Genomic DNA, 16510 nt, shown 5'->3' with positions numbered 1-16510 from the left:
TGCCCATGAAAATACGGAGGTAATATGAATTATCTTTCTAAAAATGCCCACAATGACCTAGATTTTCACTAAAAATCGTAAATAATCAATACAATATTCAATGACTTCTCGTTCGAGACACTTCCAAAACAACGACTCTCAAACACGTGATCTCTTGCAAAAAACCACGTGATCGTATGTGTCGTAGATCGGCGGCAAATTCAAAATAACTTCGGGTTTGACGGACTCGAGTGAAAACTACGCAAAACAAAAATTGACGCGTACAGGTCAGAATTTCAAAACACTTTCTGACTTGAAGAAGTCATTTTATTCTGACTTGTTTATGTCAGAGCTCTGACTGATATTAAAGTTTCATTCTTAAATCAGAAAAGGTAACTTTTATAAAATCCATAAAATAGAATTACCAATATCTTTCCAAGACAAAACACAATATAAATACATTGTATACTTGATGGTGTACAATTTGACAAGATAAAACATTATGTGCATTTTAATCTAAGAACAGTATTCCTGCAACGGAAATTTCTTTTGTCATGACTATAAAATTTACTGTTCAGTTGCAAAAGCAGCAACGAATACAGAGGCAGTTTTGGAAGGAATGTTAAACTCTTGTAACAATAATCTTATTCCATTTGCATCTCTTCTGTTAGCTATCTGTAAGTGTGATAAAGATATGCCATTTTTTGCAAGTCTAATGCAAGTGTCTCTGCTTACAGTTTTGTTTTGAACTAAATTATCATATGAAGATTTGCAACTACAATAGCAAATGCTATGAATATCATTATCTTTACATTTATTCTTCATTTCTTGGTGAAAGAGATGTTGAAGAGACTGTACATCTTCTATGGCATTGTGTGCACTGTATTCCAACCCAACATACTTTAAAATAAGAGTTGATTGTTTGTAATTGTCTACTTCATTTCGGGGGAAAATTCTTTTAGCTATTTTAAGTGTGTCCAGAAATCCAGAAGTAACATTACAAAAAGAAGAAAATAAGCTGAATTCTTTCAATTTGTTTGAGAGTATTGCAATGTCAAAATTACAGATGTTATGTCCAACAAGGAGTGGATTTTGAATTGTTTTTAAAAATTCAATAAAATCTAACAATGCTTCATACTGGGATTTGGTTTCCACTTCCTTCCCATGAACATACATTTTATTCTTAGCCAAACAGCAGGTAATTCCTGTTACTTTTGAGGCTTCAACAGAAATATCACATCTTGGTAAAATGTAAGATTGATATAGTGTCTTATCATAAACAGCTGCTATCTGAGTAATATCACTAACTCTGCTTAAACCTGTCGTTTCAAGATCAAAAAATGTAAATGATTCTGTTCCGTCCAGTTTCAATGGCGATGGAATAGTTACGGCCTCAGTATCTGATAATCCTATCGTTGCAATTTCTGGTTGATATGAAACAGATTCATGGATAGTGAATCGCCTTTCTTTCTTATTCCTTTTTTTCTTTAGTTCAGTTCTTTTTTTCTTGAACTCACGACTTCGCCTTTTAATCCTTCTTTTCAGTTTCTCTGTATCCAGTTTCTTTGCAATACTTTTTGTGTATTCTCCTGGAGATAGAAGTGCAGCTTCATTCATCTGAAATATTATGATGTAAAATTTAACACAGAGATATGTCTTGCCTTTTTTGTAATTTTGGTAATGCAAATGTTGAAATTAAAAAAGCAATACTTTAACATGAGAGTTATGATAAGGGGGTGGGGGCTATATAATCTCCATAGAAACGAAACTTGCAATTGCCAGTAAATTTGCATACCAAATATCATTGACTTAACATTAGGGATTCACCTTAAACTGATCACAAACTAATACATGTAAACTAAGTCAAAGTATTAAAGTCAAAAGACCATGAATGAGGGGGCAGGGCCAAATATTCTCCATGAAAATGAGATGAGCTAATCCTTATACAACTTCAGACCAACAAACATTGGCCTACCACAAATGGTTCCCCTTGAACTGACCTAATCACAAACTAATACATGTAAACTAAGCAAAAGTTTCAAAGTTAATAGACCATGACTGAGGGGACAGGGCCAAATAATGTCTGTGATAAGAAGATGTGCCAATGCTAATACAACTGCATACCAAATATCATTGAAATATCACAAATATTTATGTCAATTCTATAATTAAAAACAAAAAGAAACATTCAACTGTTAAAATTTCATTTACAAGTTAACCTGATTTTTGGGTTTATAGGACTGTAAAAAAAAAATTGGTGAAGAAAAAATCATATGGTGGTGCACTTCTTTTTTTGCTATGGCCATTTGAAAGTACCCAATTCTGATGATTTTCCCATTTTTCATCAATTTTTACCCATTTTTGGGCTATTATCATGGAAGAAATCAGTTGCACACTTAAACTTTTTTTAATACTTTCAATAAAGATGAAGGGGACCAATCGGAATAAATCGAACTTAAAAAAACTGTAGGTAGATGTTAATATAAGAAAGTTTTTGTAAAATTTTGTTGCTTTTTCGTGTAATTTTTGACAAAAAGCATAATATTTCAACTTCTTTGTTATAAATGATTGAAAAAATACACATCTAAGAAATTTGAAAAGAACAAAATTATATGGAATGTACATGTTTATGGTAAAATCATTTCTTGTATCCCTCACCCATTTTCCCAACATTTTGGCTGATGAGACTGACTTGATTGGTATTAAAATTTGAAAATTCAATTACCCAAAAACTACTTGCTGTGGATTCATTATTATTCGTTGGATACCAATTTTCAAGGATTTCGTGGGTACAGGTGAACCACGAAATTAAATGTTGAACAAATAACAAATTTTCTAAAGGCTTGTATGCAGACTTCAACAAAACCACGACATTAAATATCCACGAACATGTTAGTTTTCCTTAATCCACGAAAATAAATGAATCCACAGTATTGTAAATACACATTTTTTTCACAGAGTTAATTTTGATTATAATATTTTTTAAATGCATTGTTTTCCACTTGCATCACCTGTGAAAATAAGGAGATGTGGTATGATTGCCAATGAGACAACCATCCACCAAAGTTCAAATGAAGTGGATGTAAGCAATTATAGGCAACCTTACGGTTGTCAACAATGAGAACAACACATTCTGTATAGTCGGCTATAAAAGGCCCTAATGGCTGTTCTTAATTTACTGACATATTGACATACCATAATCTAATTGTATAAAGGATTATCAAAACCTCCAAAAATTCACATTTACCTGTTCTAAGTAATTGTAACCCTCATTCTTTTGAAGCACAGCCGATGACACTCTACTTGCTAGGGATTGTGAACCACCATAGTGTCTGAAATATAAGTAACCTATATGTTTTCTTACAGTCAAACATGTTATGTTTGTACAAATAAATTTTTGAGATAACATGTATTATTGAAAGGATAAAAAATTTAAACCTTTCCTTTGTCCCAATCATACAATATATAATTAGTACACAAATGCATTGATGACTTCCTTCCTACTTTATCTACCTATTGACCATGGGAGACCCTCATGGGTAGTCAAAGTTGTTAAAACAACCCCTAATAGTAGTTTATCTGCTCAGCACAGCAGGCAATGTGTGGTGTAAGTAAATAATGTTAATGGCTGAAAATGAAAAATATTATAAAGTCGATCTATATACAATATAGTAGTTTTTTTTTCATTGTTGAAGGCTGTACATATTGTTGCTTATTTTTGCTTATATCAACCTCATTAGAGCTTTGGTGGATAGTTGTTTCATTGGCAATCATAGCACATCTCCTTATTTTTTTGAGTCATTATACCAAATGTAAAACAGTAAAACAATAAAAGCTATAAAGTTTATGGGTGTTTACTTCATGGATTTGATCTAATGTTCCATTCAAGATTACAAAGAAATCTGGTGTAATTTTTGCTGCACACAGTTAGTTTTCAAAATAGGAACATTAATTTTTTGTTCTTCCTGTCATAATCAGACTCATAATGAAAACATAACAAAAATGTATAATGTTGATTTTCAACTTAAGGTAGATTCGTTGTATACCGCCATCTTGGATTGTACAGTAGCAGTACACTATCAGTCTAGTTCTTTGTCTTAATCTGCTAATTTTGAGACAGATTTGCAATTCATGTGTAAGGCTGTTTATTTGTATACAGAAAATAAGTGATTAATTGCATTATTTTAAATGTTAAAACAAATGACAAATATTTGTGTTTTTTAGAATTGATTTTATCAACTTAGCCATTTAAGGGGAGATACCTGTTATAGTAAAAATTTTAGACTGGAATGATAGTGAAATATTTGTTTTGTTTACTTCTAGCAAGAAAACAAGTTCGGTGACCCCATTTTTACTTTTTATTTTCTTAAAGCATTTTATAATGCCTATCTCCTCATATTTCATTTCAAAATTCTATCTCATAGATTTCTTTTTATATACAAAAATATGTTTTTTCATGAACAATCTTTACAAATTTGGGCAATTTACCACAACTTGTAGCTTGAAAAATAGCACGGTGACCCATACTTTTTATTATATTTTTGAAAAAAGCATAGTAAAATCTTCATCTTGGCAAAGTATAAGAAAATTCTATCTTAGGAAATATATACCGATGATCCACTTTAACAATATTGTAGAAATTTTACTCACTTGGACTTCGGAGCCTTTGTTGCTACAGAATGGTTGAAGCTCTCATTAGCCTGTGTGGATCCTAAATTTCTTAGTGAAGATGCCTTGCTTTTATATTTCTCTATAAGATTCTCTAGATCTCTCCTCAAATCTTCACTAATCAAAGGCTTTCCATTAGGAAGGCTTTTATATCTACATAAAAAAAAAATCTTGGAATTTTAAACTAATTTAATTAAGCTATACAATTACTAAATTATTACTGTTAACCTTTAATGTGTTCAACCTGGTTTATATTCATGAATATAAACTGTTTATTGCATTGGATATCTGCCCTTATATTAACAGATTAAGCTGACATTTGTCATTTTAAAGTAACATTGATAATTGAAGAATATATATATACATTTTTAGGGGAGATACCTGTTCACATCACTTGGCGTCCGTCGTCCTTAACTTTTACAAAAATATTCTCCTCTGAAACTACTCGGTCAAAGTAAACCAAACTTTGCCACAAACATCATTGGCGTATCTAGTTTAAAAAATGAGTCCGATGACCCGGCCCGCCAACCAAGATGGCCAGCATGGCTAAAAATAGAACATAGGGGTAAAATGTAGATTTTGGCTTATATCTCTAAACCAAAGCATTTAGAGCAAATCAGACTAGGGTAAAATTGTTCATTAGGTCAAGATCTCTCTGCTGTAAAATTTTCAGACGAATCAGATAACCCATTGTTGTGTTGCTGCCACCCAATTGGTAATTTTAAGAAAACTTTGCAGTTTTTATACGACCACAAAACATTTTTGCAGTCGTATATTGGTATGACGTTGGCGTCTGCCGAAGACACATTGGTTTTCGCACAATAACTTTAGTTAAAGTGAATGGATCTCTATGAAATTTTACCATAAGGTTCAATACCACAAAAAGAAGGTTGGGATTGATTTTGGGGGTTATGGTACCAACAGTTAAGGAATTAGGGGCCAAAAGGGGGCCAAAAATAAGCATTTTTGTAATTTCCAGACAATTACTTGTGTGTTATTGTATGGATTTCTCTGACATTGTACCACATGGTTCCATATCACAAAGGGAATGCTGGGATTGATTTTGGGGGTAATTGCCTCAAAATTTTAGGAATTAGGGGCCAAAAAGGGGCAAAAACAAGCATTTTTCTAGTTTCATGACAATAACTTGTGTGTCAGTGTATGGATCTTTCTAAAATTGTACTACAAGGTTCCATATCACAAAGGGAAATGGGGGTAATAGTCTTAAACGTTTAGGAATAAGGGGCCAAAAACAAGCATTTTTCTAGTTTCCAGACAATAACTTGTGTTCAAGTGTATGGATCTGTCTGAAATTGTACTGAAAGGTACCATACCACAAAGGGAAGGCTGGGATTGAGTTTGGGGGTGATGAATCATAAGGGGGTTCAAAAAATTTGGGGGGGGGGGATTTTTTTTTCTATTTTAAGACTTTTATGATGTATTTAAATTGATAATTATGGTTGCAAACTCCATTGGTAATTTGAATTGAGATTATGACCATATTTTGAGGGAAAAACATTTTTTTTTGAAAAAGGGGGGGGGGGGGGAGGTGAAAAAAAAAATTAAGGGGGGAGGGGGGGTAAAAAAGAAATTGTGGGGGCAATTTTTTTTTTCATTTCAGATTACAGAAATTAAAAAGAAATTTTTTCAAATAGTATTTCTTTTTGCAAAAAAAAGGGGGGGGGGGGGGGTAAATTTTTTTTTTTTGGGGGGGGGGGGTAATTTTTTTTCGGGGGGGGTCAATATGCAACAGCATAGTGTATTTCACAAAAGCAAAAAAAAGGGAGGTAATTTTTTTTTTGGGGTCAATTTCACAACAGCATAGTGTATTGCACAAAAACAAAAAATTGAATATAAATTCAAATCACATAACCAATTCTAAGTTCTTTGACTCCAGTTTTTCGGTGTCAGAAACCTGTTATGTGTCAAATATTTATTTACAATCCAATTTCAGACCTGTATCAAGCCCGAATATTGTGTCCATTTTTGCCCCAACTGTTCAGGGTTGGACCTCTGCGGTCATATCCAGCTGTGCTCAGGGAAGCATTTTATTGGTTTATATCTTCAATATTATTATAGAAAGAGATAAACTGTAAACAGCAATAATGTTCAGCAAAGTAAGATCTACTAATAAGTCAACATGACCAAAATGGTCAATTGACCCCTTAAGGAGTTATTGCCCCTTATAGTCCATTTTTAACAATTTTTTGTAAATTTTATAATCTTTTACAAAAATCTTCTCTGAAACTATACAGAGACAAATTTAACCAAACTTGGCCACGATCATCATTAGGGTATCTAGTTTAAAAAATGTGTCCGATGACCCCACCTACCAGTCAACATGACCGATGGTGACATGTCTAAAAATAGAACATAGGGGTAAAATGCAAGTTTTGTGTATAATTTTTTGAACTGTTATAAATAGGGAAAATCTGAAAGGAGCAAACATGTTCAGAATAATGAGCTCTACCAATTATCCATATACGTCAAAACTGTTAGACAAATTTTTATAGGGGTTATATATATATTGCCCATAAATGACAAATTTTACCATTTTTTTCATTTTTGTCTTTTATCATGAAAACTATGATATTTAGAGAGAAAATTTTTTTTCTGTTATGCCTTTATATGATTTTAATTATAGTAGATAAATAAACACTTTAAATCACAAAAATTCGTTTACAAGGGTTCCGCGGAACCCAGTATCTCGCCTACTTTTGCTGTTAGTCGCAGGCTCAACAAAAATGGGGAAAAAATTATTAAAAATTTTCCTCTAGATACTATCTTTTGACTGTAAGAAGCTTCTATCCAAGTTTGGTAAAAATCCAGGATTGGTTATGAATCTAATAAATGTTTTAAAAACTTTAACCGCAGACTTTATGTAATGTTAACTGGAAGAAAAACTAAGTCCATTTATAAGTAATATACGGAAAAACAGGAAATAAATTTTTACAAAATTTTCTTCTAGATACTAGCTTTTGATCATAAACAAGCTTCTGTCCAAGTTTGGTAGAAATTCAGGATAGTTTAAGAAAGTTATTAAAATTTTAAAAACTTTAACCACAGAGTGAATGTAATGTTTACTGGCAGCAAAAACTAAGTCCATTTAATAGTAAAATACGGATAAACAGGATTTTTTTTTTACAAAATTTTCTTCTAGATTCTAGATACTAGCTTATGATCATTAACAAGCTTCTGTCCAAGTTTGGTAGAAATCCAGGATAGTTTAAGAAAGTTATTAAAATTTCAAAAACTTTAACCACAGGGTGAATATTTGTGGACGCTGCCATCGACGGAATGTAGGATCGCTATGTCTTGCTTTTGCGACAAAAGTCGCAGGCTCAACAAAAATGATCAGCAAGGCAAGATCTATTAAAAAGTCAAATTTTGCCGATATAGGTAGTAGACTCAGTCACTCTTCATAGGAGCGATTGCCCTTAAATGAGGATTTTTTTTACCCTCTTTTGTGTTATGAGCAAAAACTAAAGAAGATAGAGAGAAACTAAAACAGACTAAAAGATCAGTAATACAAGATCAACAAAATAGAGATTTTTGTCATGAAGTCTATTCTCGTCTACAATGTTGGAGAGTGTCCTTTGTTTGAAATGCATATAGACCAAGGTGAGCGACACAGGCTCTTTAGAGCCTCTAGTTATGTGTTATTGCTGACCAGAATATAAGTCTCTTTTTTTTATTACATATGACTAGGTAAAAATGTGCTTACAATGACAGTTTCCATATTTATCAATATTAGCATTGTTTCTTGTACAATTGAACTATAACTATATATTATTATAGTATTTTTTTTTATGAACTCATTTTTGTTTATCATCTTCTTTGATTTGTCTCAATGTTTTCCGGAAAAGGGAAATGTGGTTAGATATGAATGAGACAGCAAAGTTACAATTTAAAAAGAACCATAAAAATCATCTTTAGGTCATGCATACTTGAAAGATATAGGATCATCTTTAAATGTACACCAGTCTACTGCACCACACAATCCATGATCTCCAAAGACATGGGGAACAATTCTCGAAAGACCCTCATCAATTTTAAGATCACTGCTGCTGTTCTGTGTAATTGCATACATGAAACATCTGTTCAGATAGGGAATTACTTCAGCTCCTTGTGCCTACAAAATTATATTTTTTATCATTACATAAGTTGAAACTGAAAATCAGTGTCTAAACTTTGATTTTGTATATCTTTTAAAAAGTTCAAATCATAATTGGTACTAAGTTTCAAGTTAATCTGACTACAGCTGCATGGGGATGTTAAATCTATCTTTTATCTTATATTGAGTGAACCTAAAATTTTTTAGACCCCCCTTCCCCAAAAAAAAAATAAATAAAAAAAGGGTGCTCTGTTTTATTAAGCAGTTCCTGATCCACTTTTGGAACCTGTTGTGTTGCTTATTCAAGACAATCAAGTACCAATCCAGTGAACATTAACAATTATGCATGAAGTTCTCAACAATAAATGTTATAACGTTATTTGCTTGACATAGGTGAGGGTGTGGATGAGGGTTTACAGAATAGAAAATTATGGGCAAAAAAAGAAAAAAAGAATAGGGAATAATGAGGTGCTAAAATATAAAGATCAGAGAAAAATGGACATAAGTTTAAAGAAAAGAGAAAATAGCATACAAAATTAAAGAATACAGAAATGAAGAACCCCCCCCATCTAGATCCTCATAGGTAAGGCTAGAGCCCAAAAAAAATTATGACTGAAAACATAACTTTTATTACCTTTTAGACAATTCAATCAGTGATTTTGTTATTCCTTTTGTAGTATGATTTTGGTCATCCTTTTTTTTCAAGTTTTCAAAGTCCATTTTCAGTTTCAACATGGTAGTTGAATCATTGTCAGCATGAATGACGTCAATTGGGCATTCATTATCAGTCATCTTATGTGCCATGGAAACAGCCATATCTGGTTCCATAGACTTACTAGACCCATACCAATTTCTACAACAGTCATGACTTAGAACTGTTTCATTCTTTCCCTCATGATGCTCACAAAATTTACAGCTTTTGCTTCTTATATCATAGCAGGTCACTTTCCCTGTTTGTTTTCCTATCATTGAAGCATGTCCTGAAATTCAATATGAAATTACAAATTTTGGTTGAAAAAGAAAATATTACAATTCCATATACAAAAATATAGTTTGTATGCATACATATGTAGGACTCTAAAGTGCGATGGTCACGCTAAAGTGCGATGGTGTCAGACGCTAAAGTGCGATGGTTGTTTTTTTTTAAGTGCGATCAGATATCACGCTAAAGAGCGATGGTATGACACGCTAAAGTCCGATGGTGTAACGGGAAAGAAAAGCTAGAATTTTCTATTCGGACTAATTTCAGATAGTCACTTTTAAAAGTTTATATAAATTTTCAAAACCACTTGGATTTTCATATCAATTGTATTTTGACCTTATAGAATACCAGGTTGTTTGATAGTTTGGTGTATTGCTGTCAAATTTTATTAATAAGTAAGAAAAAAATCTAAAATTTTCAGTTTAGGCTAAATACAGATAGTCACCTTTAAAATTGTTTTTCAAATCAACTTGGATTTTCATAAAACTCTACACCTATCTCATTCATATATTGATCTTACAGAATGCCAGGTTGTTTGGGAGTTTAGTGTATTGCTATCATTTTTATAGATTTAATAAATAGGTTAAAAAAAGCTTAAATTTTCAGTTTAGGTTAATACCAGATAGTCATCTTTAAAATTTTTTATAACATTTTCAAATCAACTTGGATTTTCATATAACTCTACAGCTATCTCATTAACATATTGATCTTACAGAATGCCAGGTTGTTTGGTACTTTGGTTTATTGCTGTCATTTTTATGGATTTAGTTAATAGGTTAAAAAAGCTACAATTTTCAGTTTAGGCTAAATTCAGATAGTCACCTTTAAATTTTTTTATAACTTTTTCAAATCAACTTAGATTTTCATATAACTCTACAGCTATCTCATTTATATGTTGATCTTACAGAATGCCAGGCTGTTTGGTAGTTTTGGTGTATTGCTGTCATTTTTATGGATTTAAAAAATAGGTTAAAAAAATCTTAAATGTTCAATTTAGACTAAATTCAGATAGTCATCTTTAAAAATTGGTATAAAGTTTCAAATCAACTTAGTTAATTGGTAAAAGAAGCTACAATTTTCAGTTTAGGCTAATGTTAATAACACTATATATATATGTGGAATTAACTAGCACATTTTGAATTTTGTATTTATACACCAAAGTCTATTCTTTGATTTCCAGACATAAACATGCAAATATTAAAATAGAACCTTAATCATTTTTGATTGTCTTTAAGTCTTAGAGGGGCAAGGACTCTTTTTATAGTTTTTTAGATGGGCAAGGACTTTTTTGCAGAATTTAAAAGGATGGGCATTAACTTTTTTAATGAAATAATATTAAGAATGCACCGGCCCATCCCTCTGGTAAATATTGAACGGTCCCTTACATCAGTGTATTCTTCTATCGGATGTCGTCCTCAATGCATTCTCTGTGTATGTGTATTAAAATACCTTACTAGGAATATTAGCAACATATAATAATTGAATCATTTGAAACCTTTCAATTATAATCAGAAAAGAGAGGGGGGTCAAAAGTTTTTATGTAGTTGAAAGAGGGGGGGTTAAATTTTTTAACACATTTTGAAAAGGGGGGGTCAATCATTTTTTATCATTTCAAATTTACATTTTGCCGGCCCCCCCCCTGGAGATAAATAATGACCGGTCCCTAATGCTGTCGAACGTTGCTAACATCGATACTTTTGCGGAAAAACGCACTTTAGCGTGTTCAAATGATTAGCACAGACCATCGCACTTTAGCGTATCAAACCATCGCACTTTAGCGTAGGCCATCGCACTTTAGCGTGACTATCGCGTTTTAGCGTCCCCATCGCACTTTAGAGTCCTACACATATGTATATCTTGTAAAGTCTGATCATTTTATTAGTTCACAATTGACAAAATATTTGTTTGAAATATGAATAGAAAATTATTGAGGATTAGATGACCCTTAGATCAGTCAGCAAGAAACCCTAAAACTCAATAAATCTAAAATAGTATAGAAAGTCCCTGATCTTAAAGTAGAAATATTTGTCAATGTGAATTAATTGTAAAAATTTGTTTATTACATCTGGTTATAGGTATTATATATTCTTAACTTGAATTCAGGTGCATGTAAGTTAGTAGGTCTACATTCATTACATTATTTTTAGTTTTACCAGCTATTCATACTATACTGACATTGGCTGAAGTTTTCATCAATCTTCAAATTTTGTGTATCTGTCACTATTGAGTTTATAACAATCAGAAAAAGGTTCTTTGGCTTAAATTATTAAGCTTGTTTACATTTAAGTGAGATTCTCATACATGTAACAGTCTTATGTGAAACATTGAACATGTAGACATCACATGCAATTCTGATTGGTATGTATATTAATTAATTGTAATTTATATAGTACTGTAGTTGTACATGCATGTATAGCTAGATTATTAAGGTTTTGATCTTATTAGACAAAAATATAGTTGCAAATTCACCATTAAAATTGTACCAACAAAAATAAATATGTTTAAAATTGAGAATGGAAATGGGGAATGTGTCAAAGAGACAACAACCTGACCATAGAACAGACAACAGCAGAAGGTCACCAACAGGTCTTCAATGCAGCGAGAAATTGCACGTTTATAAAGTGCAGGTTTACCTGTTAAGCTATTGTAATTGAATCCTGTCCCACGTTTTTGCCAACCTGCATCAAAACTGACCTCAAGCTCCAACTCCTAAATTACATAAATTTGATAAAAATTAGACATCGCAATAAGGTAGTAAACAAATTATGAATAATTTGAAAATTTATATTGTTTATTTAAATTCTTAAAGAATTATAAAAGACGTAACATAAAAAAGATTAACTTATTTTATTAATCATTTTGAAATTAATTTATTGATCTGTTTTAACACAATATAAATAAAATATATATATATGTTGTGTACAAGATGTACAGGTTTTTTTTTACACATACCTTTTTGCACCAGGTGATAAAAGTTTATCTTCAAAAATTTATCAACTTAATGTTTTAAATTCAAATCTATATACTTCAGCCTGAAATTTAGTGCTATTCTCCTTGTTCTAAAGCTGGAAATAAGAACACCTGAATGGTTTAAATTCTATTTTTTTTCCTCTGTATACTGAAATCATATCCATAAAAAGTATTTCTGTGTTCTTATGTTTTTTTGTAACAATGCTCAGTATAACTATTAGATTGTATCATGTAGTCATGGAAATATGACAGAAGTATGTGAAACAAAAGACTGTGATTGTATCATCCATTTGCATTAAGCAGTTCAATGAAACCCAATAATTTGTACAAAATTCTGTGCAAATTATAATTGGTATACAACATATATATATGTTGTGTACAAATTGTAATGTTGTACAAATTAATTATAATTTGTACAGAATTTTTGTACAAGTTATTAGTCATGTTAGTGTTTTATGAACTGCTTAACACAAATGGATGATGCAAGCACACAGTTTTTTGTTTCGCATATTTCTTTCATATTTCCATGACTACATGATACAGTTCAATACTGAGCATTGATACAAAAAACATTATAAGAACACAAAAAGACTTTTCATGGATATGATTTTGGTATAAGGAGAAAAATAAAAATAGAATTTAAACCATTCAGGTGTCCTTATTTCCAGTTTGAGGACAAAGAGAATAGCACTAAATTTAAGGTTGGAGTATATAAATTTGAATTGAAGACATGAAACTGATACATTTTAGAAGATAAACTTTTATCACCTGGTGCAAAAAGGTATGTGTCAAAAAACTTATAAATTGTACAAAAACCCTGTACACATTATAATTTGTACAAAATTACATCTTGTACACAACATATATATATATAATTCTATTGATTTATTTTTTATTTTGATTTATAGATGGACATATGTAAGATTGTTCTTTTGACTTCTTATGTTTTTAATTGTTGGAGAAGTTATATTTTTAATTGTAAATGTAAATTACTTTTCATTCAATTCAGAAAATGATGCTTTTTCCATGTTTATGTAGCCCTAATTACAAATTGTGTTAATATTTTATCTGTACCTTTAGGACAAGTTTTGTGATTTTGGGGCCTTTTATAGCTGACTATGCAGTTTAGGCTTTGCTCATTGTTGAAGGCCGTTGGGTGACCCATAGTTGTTAATTCCTGTGTAATTTGGTCTCTTGCAGAGTTGTGTCTCATTGGCAATCATACCACATCTTCTTAATTTTATATATATATATATATATATATATACCGGTATATGTATATATATAATTCGTCTAAACGAACAGCCCAATAATGTTAGATCTGTAAATTTGCGGAAGTATATATATATATATATATATATACACATGTATATATATATACATATATAAGTCATATTTGAAAGAGGTCCAGAAGTAGATTAAAATAAGTCAAATATATCATATAGTATTACCTTATCTGTAGAAATTTCTTTTTCCAGTTGTTGAGCTTTCTTGCAGGATTCTTCAGCAGCAGATACAAAGATTTTTCCAATTTTCTTCTCATGTTTTTGGAAACAAGACTTACTCATGACTGGCAAGTTACATTCTGTCAGAAAGTTTCTTATTTGTGCATATCCTAAGCCAGCATGTATCATTCCTACATATAAGAAAGCATTTTATGAAACAAAAATTACATTTTGTAGAAACCAACTATAGTTCAACTTCAATCTATATAATTGAAATGTATTTTTTCCACAAACTTTTCCTCTCAGTAGAACTAGTTACTTATTTTGCTGTTATATTGGAGTGAGACTATTTCAGTTGAACCCATCATGTTTTTTGATGGTTTTAGATTATTCACATGAAAAATGTCATCACAAAAACAGTATAGCAATTATATTTTAAATTAATACTACCTGATTACATATAACTCTTTGTTTCGTACACACATCAGGTTAGTTTTCCCGTTTGAATTGATATACATTTGTAATTTCTGGACATTTTAGAGCTGCATGGTTATGCCTTATGGGTTTTGCTCATTGTTGAAGGCTGTTTGTTGACCTTAAGTTGTTAATTTCTACATCATTTGGTCTCTGATGGAGAGTTGTTTTTTAAGCATTCATACCACAATCATACCACATCTTCTTATTTTTATGATTATTCTCATAACACTTTATATACAATATCATTTCATTGATTTAAATACCAATTAATTTGATATTTAAGGAGAACCTTTGTATTAATCTCAGAATAAATACCAATATTTGTACAATGTTATGTTATGTTGAAAATGTGTCTCAAAATTTCACATTTAGCTTTTGATGCTCAAACAATTGGAAATGACTTAGTTTTATTTCAGTGGTAACAGCTGTGTCATACATGTCAGGGGCAGATTTAGGAGGGGGGGGGGGGGGGGGGGGGGGCTGGGCGACTAGAAAGGCATTAAAGCACTGCCTTTAAAAATCACTGTGGGTTTAAAACTGATTCGCATGCCCATAATTGCCCTAAAGCTAAATGTCATCTTCAGATTATGAGGATCTGGATAGGGGTTCATTATTTCTGTATTCTATTATTTTTAGGACATTTTTTCTATTCGTTATACTTTTTGCCCATCATTCTTTATTCCTTATATTCTAGAACCTCATCATTCTCTTTTCTATATTTGTTTGGTTATTTTCTCTATTCTTTATTTTTTTTGTCAATTATTTTTTATTCTGTAAACCCCCATCCACACCCTCATGTATAATAGAAGACGATAAACATTTTAGTATACATACCATCTGTTGTTTCTTTCTCACCTGGACACAGGACTTATATATATATATATATTACGTAATAGCAACAAATGTAAAATTATCGATATAATAAATTCAATAGAATTTAATCGGTATCAATGCACTGGCTTGTTAAATGTATTTTGATCTGACAACAAGAAAACATTTGTTTATCAAATTTTTAGTTTATTTAATTATATTTGGTCATGTTTAATTTTCGAACAAGGCAAAAAAAAAAAATGAAAACATCGTATTTTCAAAAAATCTCTAAAACGTGCTGAATTTAAGAGCCTATATCAAGAGATCGATAGGCTTTACCTAGGTGTTTTTCCTTTCTCGTTTTGTATATAGATTGGACTATTGTTTTTTTCCTGTTTGAATGGTTTCACACTAGTCATTTTGGGGTCCTTCATAGCTTGCCGTCATAGGTATACCGTCTGTCCGTCCGTCGTCAACATGTCGGACATTAACTCAAAAGCGCTTTAACCAATTTGCATAAAACTTTGGAGAATTGTTTATATCTATTGATGTGAGCTCCCTTTCGAATTTTATAAATTTTAGATTTTTACGTTTCTGATTTACAGGGTTTTATTCATTAAAAGAAAGGGGCATTTTCCAGTTTTCGGACACTAACTCAAAAAAGCTTTCAGCAGGTCTTGTGCAACTTTGGTGAATAGATTATATCTACTGATGTAAACTCCCATTCAATTTTTGTAAAATTTAGATTTTACATTTCTGAGTTATTGGGTTTAATTCATTAAAAAGGGGTGATTATCCAGTTTTAGGATAATAACTCAAAAATACTTTCAGCAGTTCTCATGAAACTTTGGTGAATTGTGATATATCTATTGACGTAAGCTCCCTTACGATTTTTACAAATTTCTGATATAACATTGAGAAGTTATTAAAGAATTGAATGCTTTTTTTGTAAATTCATTGGGATGTAAAAGCGTTGACCGAAGTACATTTTGTATGAAGTGCGGAAGCGCTTCATTCTAAAAATGAGCGCACGGTCAACGCTTTTACAACCCTATGAAATTACTA

General features: G+C 31.3%; 1 protein-coding gene across 1 annotated transcript; it reads right to left on the bottom strand.

Annotated features, from left to right (window-relative positions):
• Positions 1-475: 475 nt before the first annotated feature.
• Positions 476-15105, bottom strand: LOC127724410 (uncharacterized). Its single transcript, XM_052231361.1, has 7 exons — positions 14165-15105; positions 12377-12452; positions 9396-9741; positions 8595-8779; positions 4630-4800; positions 3227-3311; positions 476-1596 (listed from the first exon to the last, which is right to left on the bottom strand). The coding sequence occupies exons 4-7, from the start codon at positions 8735-8737 to the stop codon at positions 547-549; spliced, it is 1449 nt and encodes a 482-aa protein (XP_052087321.1). The 5' UTR covers positions 8738-8779; positions 9396-9741; positions 12377-12452; positions 14165-15105; the 3' UTR covers positions 476-546.
• Positions 15106-16510: the final 1405 nt, after the last annotated feature.

This window comes from Mytilus californianus, unplaced genomic scaffold (assembly GCF_021869535.1).
Source record: "Mytilus californianus isolate M0D057914Y unplaced genomic scaffold, xbMytCali1.0.p SCAF_14, whole genome shotgun sequence".
NCBI classification, from domain to species: Eukaryota; Metazoa; Mollusca; class Bivalvia; order Mytilida; family Mytilidae; genus Mytilus; species Mytilus californianus.
The sequence above is the reverse complement of the archived record's forward strand: the minus strand, read 5'-3'. Positions and strand labels throughout refer to the sequence as shown.